Genomic DNA, 10,967 nt, shown 5'->3' on the forward strand with positions numbered 1-10,967 from the left:
TGCTGGCACACGTGCTCGGCCCGACGGATCTGCTGCCGGTTCTGCCAGATGATCTCAGCCAGCTTCTCACACCTGAGGGCCAGGCCCAGTTAGTGCTCGGACAGGGCCCAGGGGAGACGCTCAATGCCCTTCAGTTCTGTGTGCAGGCCTCCTGCCCCTGGCCAGGCCTTCTTCAGGATGGAGCTCCCTATCTGGCCAGTCCCCACTGCCCCAGACACAGGGGACCCCACTCTGGAGGGCTCCAGCCAACGCCTGGGGCTCAGCCGCACAAGAGAACCAGCAGCGCAGCCTGATCCCGAGCAAAGAGAGATGCCTCCCCTCGCCGGCACACACCCAGCAAGCATCATGTCTCTCTGGGGCTGGCCCACCTCAGGGCCACTGCTCAGATGTGGGGCACAGCCAGTGACTCCCTGAACCCAGGGCTCTCCTAGTGCTGTACGGCTCCTTCCTGGCCAGTATTCACCATAACCATGCTCAGACTGACCAGGAGTACTCTGAGACCCAAGACCCGAGCTGCCTTGCCCCACAGGGCCCTGAGCCCCACTGCCAGCATGGCAGATGGCGCAAGGTGGGACACACCAGGACTGCAGCATGTCCAGGGTGCCCTCTGGGGGGCCACCATTCCCCGCCAGCTGCTGCCGCCGCTTCCACTGGATCAGCTCATCGTCCAGGATGGTCGTCTGCTGTTTCCGCAGCAGCTGCAGGGTTTTCTGGTGCTTCTCAGCCAGCTCCTGCAGGGAGTGGGGCAGGGATGTCACTGCTGGGTGGTAGCAGACCTAGGGCAGGGCTGGGGAGGGCTGGGGTCACCCCAGGCCCTGTGGGGGCTGGGCCAGTACTCACCACACGATACTGCTGTAGTGTCTGGGCCTCCCGGTGCAGCCAGGCCTCCAGCGATGCCTTCTTCTGCTGCAGTGTCGTCTCCCGGGACATGCGCTCCTGGGGACCCAGCTGTGAGAGCTGGGAGAACTGGGCTGGGGAGGAAGCAGAGTGTTAGGGCCAGCCCAAGCCTCACTGGTACTGGGGGATCCCTGACCCCTCACTGATCCTTCAGGGGCCCAGTGCTGTCCTGGTTCATCCAGAGGGGAAATGTGCTCCCCAGGCCCTTGCCCTGGTGAGGTGACACCATGGGCTGGCAGCTTTAGGCACTGGGGACTCCCAGGCTGTGTTGTGACAGCAGGCCCTGGGGTTTAACTGAAAAGGCTCCAGCCCCTTTCCCCTTGTGCCACCTCCCAGGGCAGCATCTCACCTGCAACTGCACTGGGCAATTGGAGGACAGAGTCTGTGCCAGCCCCAGCCCCAGCCAGGCACCTGGCACTCCCTGGCTCAAAGATGGTGGAAGTCACTGAGACATTTGTTTGCTCAGGTGGGGCCTCCTCAAGGCTGTGAACCTGGAGTGAAACTGCCTCTACCCTGGGGGTCCTGCCCCTGGGGCTTCCCCTGCACTCCTCTGCATTGGCCACAGTGGATCCCCCTGCCCCACCTTGAAGGCGCATGTTCTCCTGGTACTGGATGATGAAATACTCCTGTGTCTGCTGCAGCTTCTTCAGCTCATTCTCTGTGTCCTGGGTGAAGAGTCTCAGCTCCTCAAAGATCTGGTTTATCTGCAGGTGCTTCTGGGACATTGTGTCCACCAGGCTGCCGGCTGGGGATGGGCTCTGCTGAGATGGGGGGTCCTCAGGTCAGGGCAGGAATAAGCACATCCCCATACCCCAGGGCAGGGGCTGCAGGGCTTGGGGACAGGAGCTAGTCCCAGGAAGCAGAGACCCCTACAATGGGCAGTGACGGGGGTCACTGGGATGGCAGGGTGTGACGGGGATCAGTTTTGTCTCTGTGGAGTCAGTGCCTCCTCCAGGCTGGGGGCTGTTCCCCATCGTGGCACCCCCAGAGTGACGAGGAGAGCTGCAACCCCTCCCCCACCTGTCCAGATACTCACGTTAGTGGCCTCTCGCACCAGCCTCTGCTCATGGTACAGGATGTGCCGGATGCAGCGCACCAGGTCCATGGGGCATCGGTCGTACGTGTTCTGTAGGGACAGAGAACCCAGGCCTGAGCCAGGCACAGAGCAAGCCCAGCTGGGGACCCCTACTGCCCTGTCACTGCCACCCACCTGTGCCAGGACACAGGGCTGGCACCGTCTGTGCCAGGCATGGGACGATGAGGCTCTTATCAGGAAGCAGCACCCAGCCCTGCCCTACCCTCTTTGCAGCCCCCCGCCTCTTAAGGCATATTTGATAGAGGGTCACTCCTGGACCCCACACAGCTGGGACAGTACGCCCCATCAGCAAAACATGAGCCTTGGGGGTGGGGGACATGCCCTTGGTGTGCGAGAGAGCTCAGCACAGAAAGGGTCTAGGGCAGCAGTGAAGAGCTCTAAGGACATGTTGGCCCCTCACAACAGAGGAAAAGAGAGCAAGAGATGCTAGGGGTCTTCTGTCATCCCCCACAACCCTGCCCTGATCTGCTCTCATCCCATCCCTGGCAGTCACACTGCCATCCCAGGCTCTGGGCACCAACCTGCAGCTGTGTGGCATAGTTCCCCAGCTTAATCTTCAGCAAGAAGCCATCCTCGCCCACTTGGTGCTCTGCCTTCTTCTGCAGTTCCTGGACAAGCCCATCTAGCAACTGGGTGGCTTTGATGCTGTCCTGGGGGTTATCAATGTCAATGGAGTCCCTGGCACAAAGAGAGATGGGCAGAAGGACAGATGTGAGAGGGCATCTCAGAGGTTAGCCTGCTTGCTCTGTGGGCCACAGCTCATAGCAGAGATGACCCATGATAACACAGTAGATGGTGTTCGCCTCCCCACCCCCCATCCCCACCCCCAGTGAGGATGTTGAGAGCTACTGCTCTCAGGTCTTCAGCCTTCATATGCTGGTGATCCTGCAGGTTTGCATGCAAAGCCCAGAACAAACAGGTGTATATCCCAAGTCTGGCTCCACCTTTGCCCCTGTCACCCTATCCCCAGACAGTGAGGGGCTGCCATCAGAGCACACAGGTGTTTAACAAAGGGACAGGCCCAGAGCACTTGAGTGACTGGGCCAAGGCTGCAATCAGCAGGCAGTGGAGCTGGAAGAGGGCCTTTCCAGGTCTGGGCTGGCTTCACTCAAGCCACCAGGCTGTGCACCACCCAGCCATGGCACTTTCAGATCCTGTGATGGTTTAATGCCTCAGGGGTGGGCATAAGGCTTTAAAATCCTCCTCCCCCTTTCTGTATGCTAATGGCACTTCCCCTCCTGCCAGCGTTGCCAGGAAGGCCAGTGAAACGGCCCCTCTGAGCTTCCTCATAACAGCCCAGATCCTTCCCTCCCACCCAGGCCTGGCTGTGAGATGGTTGAGAGCAGGCAGGCTGCCTGGCTGCAGGGGCAGTTTACAGGATAGTGACACCATATTGGAGACAAGGGGCTATCAGCTGATATCCAGAGCCAAACCCTTCTGGTTGGGGCTGGAAGGCTGACAATAGAAAGTCCAGTTCGCTGGATGGGGTCTTCCCAAGGTAGGTAGCATCTGGGGTTACTTTGGCTCTCAATTACTGTTTGGGGCAGGCAAAGATGTTTCTGGGCAAAGCCAGGGAGTGTCAGCATAGCCATCGGCCAGGCTCACCTACCATGCTTGGCTCTCAATCCACTGTGACAGGTAATGCCGCACCTCAATAGGGAAGTGCTGGCCGTACAATGCCTGCATCTGCCGCAGGGCCTCCCCCTGGAGCTGCTGGGCCTGGATCCACACAGCCATGGTTCAGAACCTGTTGGGAAAAGAGAACACTTGCGAGTTAAATACACTACAGGGAGCAAGAAAAGAGGTCACCATGCCCCAAGTCTAGCACTGAGCCACCTGCTGTGTATCAGGCCAACACAAGGGAGACAGCACCTCATCCTGCTCCAGCCTGGGCTCCCCCTCACAGGACATGCTAACTTGGAAGGGAGACTTCCTGGTTCTGACCTCACAAGCTGCTGCTGGGAAAAGCTTCTGAAGTCACAAAGGCAAGAGCAAGAACTGGTGTAAGGACCCAGGATCTGAGTCACCCTCCATTTTCTAGGAAGAGTCCTGAAAACAATTTAGGGCTGGAAATGATTTCCTTGCAATGCCTTTGCAGTGTGGTAACCATGGTCCCATAGGAATAGGCTATGGCAAGATCACAGACTTGGTCTGGCCAAGCCAAATGAGAAACAATAGCAGCTGGGGAAATGACCCCAAAAATGGAATGAAAGAAATCCAGATTGAGGTCAATGGGAAAAGTCTGTTTCCCCAACAAGTGGCCACAAGCATCACATCACAAGCTAGTGCTCCTGAAGGACCGACCCCATGCTACTGGGACTGTTCCTTTGCCTCCCTGCCAGCCGACACCACCTAGTCAAGTGCAAGCATGATCCCTGGAGGGGCACCAGCATCCTGTTTGCCCTTCATGCTGTCCTCCCACCAGGGTTAGACTGGGATCTTTAGGATCAAGCACTCAGAGTTCTGGTTTGGATGTCTCATACTGAGACAGCCTGGCCACAGTGTGACAAGCCAAGGCCCCATGTCCTGCGCACTGCCAGTGTGGCCCCTGCAGCCAGCACGTTTGGGGCACTAGGGGCTGGAGCCTCTGCAGCCTGAGCCAGGTGCTGATGTACACAAACAGTTTAGCGAGAAAAATGCGTGAGGCTATGACTGGTTCTCCAAGTGGATTCCACAAGCTATTTCAGGCAGGCAGATAGGTGCCAGCTTCTATTCCAAGCCCATGGAGTGACACTTGAGCACGGTACTTTCTTCTGGACTTTTAGGTATTTCCATTGGCTCATTGTAAAAGCACACACGGCAACAACAGACACAAGCCCTGGAGACAGATCTAGAGAGAACAGACAGAGGGACAGCACCTATAAAAAGCAAGAGCTTCACTCGTCACATTGCTATTTGAAGCTCCATGGGTCTTGGAAAAAACAACTCCACGGTCATAGAGTTTTTCAGGCTGATGCAATGGTGAATGTTCAGGACAGGCTCCACAGGAAGCTCAGGCCCCTGCAGAGAGCCGCCAGCCAAGGGGGCGGTGAGGAACACAGCAGGCCAAAACAACAGCGTTAAACAGAGACCAAGCTGCAAAGTCACATGCTCCAAAGTGAAGTTATGCCAGGATGAATGGTGAAATGCAACATGTCCAGGTTTCATCTTCCATGCCAGATTCTAGGGCTGGCCGTACAGTTACAACACAGTAATGTCCAGCAGGGTGAAAGACACTGTAAGCTGAGTTTTAAAGGGCCAAGAGAACTGAGCAGCATATTAGCCTTGCTCCTGAAGCTTTCTGTGTTGCAAGGGTGTGGCGTGCTCTGCAGACATCCTTTAGCTTTACGGGAAAGCTACAAGCTTAGTAATACACAGGAAAGCCGTACCAGGATCCGACACAAATGCAGCATAGTCAGCGCTCTTAGCAGAGATTGTGATCCATACCCAAAGTATAAAAAGCAGATAATAACTGGGAGTTAGCTAAGAATAACTTCTTTTTTAAATACAAAACACATTTCCACAGCCAAAAAAGCAAGCTTGGTTGGTTGGTTAAAAATCCCTCATGGTCAAGAAGAGATGTAAAAACAGTCATTAAAATAGAAATTTAAAACACAAAAGACCAAAAAGGTTGATAGCAGTGAGTACGCACATGCCATTAGGAAATGCAAACAATTGACAGGGGGTCCTTAAAGGTATTGAAAAATCTATGGGTTAGAGACAACTGGAAAGAAATTTTTCACTACATCAGGAACAAACAAACATGGGCAGCTGTCCAAGTCCAGTTCTGGATGAGGACGGTTACTAACCAGGATGCAGAAACAGCAGACACATTCAAATAACTATTCTTAAATGGTTATAACTAAATCAGGATGAACTGTTTGCATCTTACAGAGATAATGAAATGCTTTCTATTCCATTGGGGGGGGGATGTTCAACAGCAGCTATTCAATATTTTTAAATCTACAGCGCTGCCTAAGTAGCTCCTAGGGAGCGTTAAAAATATTGGCTCAGGAGGGGAAGTTCTGAGTTTTTAAAAACACCTTGGAGCACTAATAGATCCTCAGTCAAGGCTGTTTCTGGGAAAGATCCAAAGCAATGGAGAAAAGACGAGTGTATCAGTATTTAGACAGGGCAAACAGCATTACCTAAGTAACAAACAAGCTGTTAGTGCAAAGGCTGGCAGGGTATCACAATCTGGATGGTAGCTTAATTCGGCATCTGATGAACAGAGGTCAGGCTCACAAAAACTTATGCCATACGCCTCTGGCTTAAGTAGTCTACAAGGCACAAATCTACCCTGCCTTCTGCTGCAGCTAAATTCAAGTCGGCCAACCTGGTCCTAGGGAAACTAGGTCTTGACAAATAAACTTGTTACAGGTATCTTGTAAGAGCACACATTCGGCTAATCAACATACTTGTGAAGATATTACCCAGTTGACTTAGCCCCACATGACATTCTGATAAAAGAAAAAAAAGAACTAGACCAAATTAACAGAGTCTGTATTAAGTCAACTAAAAAGCACCTGAATAAGGTACTTACAAAGTAACTGTAAAGGAGGGAGTCATGTAACAGGTGTGCTTCTATGGGGTCTACAAGAATCTGTTCTGGCCCCAGTGCTACTTGGTGTCTTGATCAACCATCCAGGAGAACTTGCTGGTAACATTTGCACCCAGCACATAAACTGGTGAAGCAGCAATGAGGACATCTCAGTTCTACAGCATGACCAGAACCACTTCTCAAGTTGGGCTCATCTGAGCCACAAATATTTTAATACAGCCAAATGCAAGGTCATGTTTTTAAACAGAGTGGAGATCAGCATAATACAGGGGGAAAGGCAGGGACACCTGGATCATGGTATCTAACTGGCTGGACACGCACTCCCAATATCATGTTGTAGTCAAGACAGCAAACAACATCCTTTAATGCATCTTTTATATGCATTAACCAGTGGTTCTCAACCTTTTTGTACCAGGACCCATTTGTAAACATTGATGGCCAGTCCCAAAGCAGTGCCCCTCGTTCCTGACCTGCTGCCCTCAGGCTCCAGCCCCCCCAGGGGGGACATGGGGGGCACCAAGCACCCCTCACAGGATGGAACTCTGCCAGCCTGCAAGGGAGAAGACTCACCTACCCATAGTTTTCTCCTTTAAAGGAGAATCCATTTTTTAAAGTTGGTTGACCATTTTTAAAGTTTGCTCGCAACCCTTTTTATATATTCTTGCAACCCACTTTTGGGTCGCAACCCACGGGTTGAGAAACACTGGCATAAACCATGGAGTATCAAGCAGGGGTAGGGACAGTTTCTCTCTGTACACAGGACTTGAGAGACCTGGCTGGACCCCATGACCAGGTCTGATGTCTGCACTGCAGAAAGGGGAGCGACAGCATGGCAAACAGATTCAAAGGTAAGCTCTAGGGATGCTTTTCACTCTCGAAAACCTGCCTAGGAGGCAAAGCCTAAAGTTCTCAGTTCTCAGCCAAGCTGAAAACTGAAGTGAAGCAAAGACAGACTAGAAAACAGGGGCTATCTTGGCTTTTCCTGCCAAGGGTGTTAACCACGAGGAAAAGCTGATGTAGCAAGGCAGCAGATGCTCTATCACCATAGGCTGTAAATCAAGACCAGCTCCCTTTCTATCAGATACACTTTGCTCAGAGAGAAGAAAAGGACAGGATGCAGAAACGGTTGGGGGAGGTTCTCTGGCCTGTGTTGTATACAGCAGTAGAAAGGCAGAAGAAAATGACTTCTTCTGCAGCCAAATGCAGCACTGGAGAAAGGAAATGCTGTTATCCCACTCCCAACAGCGCACCACCCTTTGAAATCGCCTCAATGCTATCTTGCACCCCTATTGCTGTTTCCATCCATGTATGGCCTCTTGCCTCATATTTTGACTCTCAGCTCTCCCGGACTGTCTCATCTGCCACATTTGTACCGCTCTGAGCAAAGCGAGTTCCTGCTCTATGGGCAGGACTCAAAGGTTTTAAAGCATGGCAGCCCCTAACAGCAGTTAACAACAGACAAGCCAAAGTTACCATGACGGAGCATGGACCAGTTGATCATAAGAGTGTCAGCCACAAGCCTGCAGAAATCTTGAGTCAGGAGTCCAAAAAAGCCCCCAAACTCTAGGTTTTAAAATCCGAGTAATGCATCTGGTGATCTTTTTTTTGCCTGAGCACCTAGGCCATGCTCTACTCGTGTCTTCTGTATTGTCTCTACACCCTACAAATTCACCTTTTTTATTTATTTATTTATTTTTACACAAAAGCTGAGGTTTGTTCTCTTGGATCATCTGATTCTGGCATCTGGAGCTTTAAGGAAAAGGAACCCCAAGCACTCCCAGATTCACAACAGTTGGCACTCTGAGATTAAGTGACTTGCCAAAAGCAAAGGGAGTGTGGAACAAAACCTGAACTGACCACAGCCCTCCTGAGTCTCACTCCAGGACTTCCAACCACTACACATTCCTTTCGCGGAGTCTGCTAAACCTAAGCCACAAGGAATCTGAATAACCAAAACAGTGGCCAACAGATTACAATATGGCAGGAAAATACAATGGCTTTTTGCCACAAGATCAAATAGACCCAGGAGACTGGCAACATTTGTCCTCTGGCAGGCTGCACCCAAGCATTTTTTGAACAAGGTTGATGCATGCAAGTTTTCACATCCACCCCCACAAATCCCAAGAAAGCCACCCCAACCAGACACCAAGACATTTAGCTGCCTCATGGGCAAAGACCTTTATGTTTAAAACTATGTGGGATTGTAGCTTGCATTCTCTACTGTTGACTGACCCCAAACTCTTGGCGTGAATGCACGGAAGCCATTAGACTTGTGCACGCCCACAGTGCTTTCTATCCTCAGGCACCAACCCAAGAGCAGGCAGGGTCAGCATGCAGCATTTTGCAAATGAAGGAACTCTAACGAAAACTGGAGTTATCCGCTATGTGCTATGTTTCAAGATGATGGACAAAGGAGCATGTCATTTCTGTTGCATCTCCCTGGCACTGAAGATGGCTTGGAGGTGGCCTTGTTTCCTGTCACTGGACTGGGTTCATAGATTTCATAGACATTAGGGCTGGAAGGGACCTTGGAAGATCATCGAGTCCAGCCCCCTGCCCAAAGGGCAGGAAGTCAGCTGGGGTCATAGGGTTATATTTATTGGAAGTCATAAGCAATTCTGAGGTTTCCAGTGGGGACTGTGGCCAACACAGGGCTATTTAGCACCCCGGACTCTTCTTCTTTCTTTGTACTCTATGGGAAAATGACTCTGCTGCCTCCACTTGAGCTCTGGACACAGGACTATGAAAGCAGAAGCTGTAACCTGGCTCCCCCATACTGGAGGCCACAGAGGGTGTCCAGTTACTTCGTCACATTTGTTTGGAGGCCTGGGTACTGACTCGCCTCCTTGGGGCAGTCTGACAGCTGCTGACAGAAGAGAACTGTGCCCTGCAACAGGGTGCCAATGGCTCTGGGTGGCACTGCAGAAAGCCCCTATATGGCCTGGGACTCAAGGAAACTCTTGTTCTTATATCTCCTGTGCTGTTCAGGGAATCCTAGAAGTGGGGCAGTGGGAAGGCAGGAGAGCATGACAGGCAGTTATGAGGTAACTAGGAGTGCCCAGAGGACAGGATGCAGGGCAGAGAGGGGGCAGACAAGAACACAACACAAACATAGGGGAGAAGGACCCTCCAGGGCTGGGGCTCAGACTTGGAGAGGGCAACGGCTTCTCACAAGCAGAGCAGCCATTGCAGGAGCCGTGCCACACAGAAGCCAGGGAAGGAGGAGGAGGAATGGGGGTCAGGATGGAGGAAGCTGTTAACTGTGAAAAGCAGGAGATGGGCCAAGAGACTGTTCCAGAAATCACTGATACCAGCCGGTGTGGAAACCAAGGGCCTGGGATAAAGGCCGGCTCCAAGCTGCAGTGGCTGGATCCTGCCTGGGGAACACCACCGAGCCTAGACCCCCGGGAAACAAAACAAAGACCCATTAAGATAATGACATTGCAGGAAAGCAATCAGTTAGAAATCTTGAGTCACAAGAAAGTCATAATGAGTCTGGAAAGAGACAAAAAGGGAGGGAAATGTGTCAGAGACCAGGGGGTCAGCACTGGAGGGCTCCAAAGCATGGCGTGTCACTGGAGCAAGGGCATCCTGTGGAGTCCCACAAGGAGGCCAAATGACTTGACCCATGGCACAGGCTGGGCAGCCACCCCCCCCTGTCCTGGGGACCCTGCCATTATGAGGCTTCCAGCTGCCACTGGCAGGATGCTCCAAGGACATGCGAATTTCATGCCATAACCCAGCAGGCACTGCAGTCTGTGCTGGGGCTTGCCCCAATCTCAGGCAGTGAGTTGGCTGCTGCAGGAACAGCCCAGCAAGGCTGCCCTTGCCACCAGGGACCATATGTGCAGGGCGCCAATCCAACTGCCATCTGCACTCAGTACGTGCACCACTGACAGCTAAAACTGAGACAGTTCCCTGGCAAACTGGGCTGCAGAGGGTCAAGTAACAACATCCGGCTCAAAGATGGGAGTCAGCATCTGCTAAGGAAGCTTCCTCTAAGCAGCTAGCCTTATCCTGCCACCCCCATTGGGTTGGACCCATGCACGGCCCTTTTGCCATGTGCCAGGGCCCCTTACCCTCACACAGTGACAGGCTGAGCTCCAGTCCATCACCAGCAGGCATACTCTGCATGCTGGCACTTTATCGTGCATCAGCAGATGCATGACGAACAGATCCAAGGAGGTGATACTTCCCCTCTATCGAGCGCTGGTCAGACCACAGTTGGAATACTGCATGCAGTTTTGGGCGCCGCACTTCAAAAGGGATGTGGATAACCTGGAGAGGGTCCAGAGAAGGGCCACTCGTATGGTTAAGGGCTTGCAGGCCAAGCCCTATGAGGAGAGACTGGGGCACCTGGACCTCTTCAGCCTCCACAAGAGAAGGTTGAGAGGCAACCTTGTGGCTGGCGTTAAGGTCATTACAGGGGCACAC

At 52.5% G+C, this 10,967-nt stretch overlaps 1 protein-coding gene across 14 annotated transcripts in view; it reads right to left on the bottom strand.

Annotated features, from left to right (window-relative positions):
• Positions 1-10,967, bottom strand: part of LOC102380420 (signal transducer and activator of transcription 5B) — a 63,936-nt gene that overhangs the window by 8,373 nt on the left and 44,596 nt on the right. For 7 of the 14 annotated variants that reach the window (XM_025207283.1, XM_025207286.1, XM_025207289.1 and 4 more), the window contains exons 2-8: positions 3,603-3,740; positions 2,515-2,671; positions 1,934-2,023; positions 1,481-1,658; positions 841-971; positions 580-731; positions 7-72 (exon numbers count right to left, since the gene is read on the bottom strand). In XM_025207283.1, the coding sequence (XP_025063068.1) occupies positions 7-72; positions 580-731; positions 841-971; positions 1,481-1,658; positions 1,934-2,023; positions 2,515-2,671; positions 3,603-3,730 (902 nt within the window). In that variant the 5' untranslated portion in view covers positions 3,731-3,740. Of the gene's footprint in view, positions 1-6; positions 73-579; positions 732-840; positions 972-1,480; positions 1,659-1,933; positions 2,024-2,514; positions 2,672-3,598; positions 3,741-10,967 lie in introns of all 14 variants that reach the window. The other 7 variants (XM_025207279.1, XM_025207282.1, XM_025207281.1 and 4 more) reach the window with 3 other exon arrangements.

Source organism: Alligator sinensis, unplaced genomic scaffold (assembly GCF_000455745.1).
Source record: "Alligator sinensis unplaced genomic scaffold, ASM45574v1 scaffold919_1, whole genome shotgun sequence".
Taxonomy (NCBI): Eukaryota; Metazoa; Chordata; order Crocodylia; family Alligatoridae; genus Alligator; species Alligator sinensis.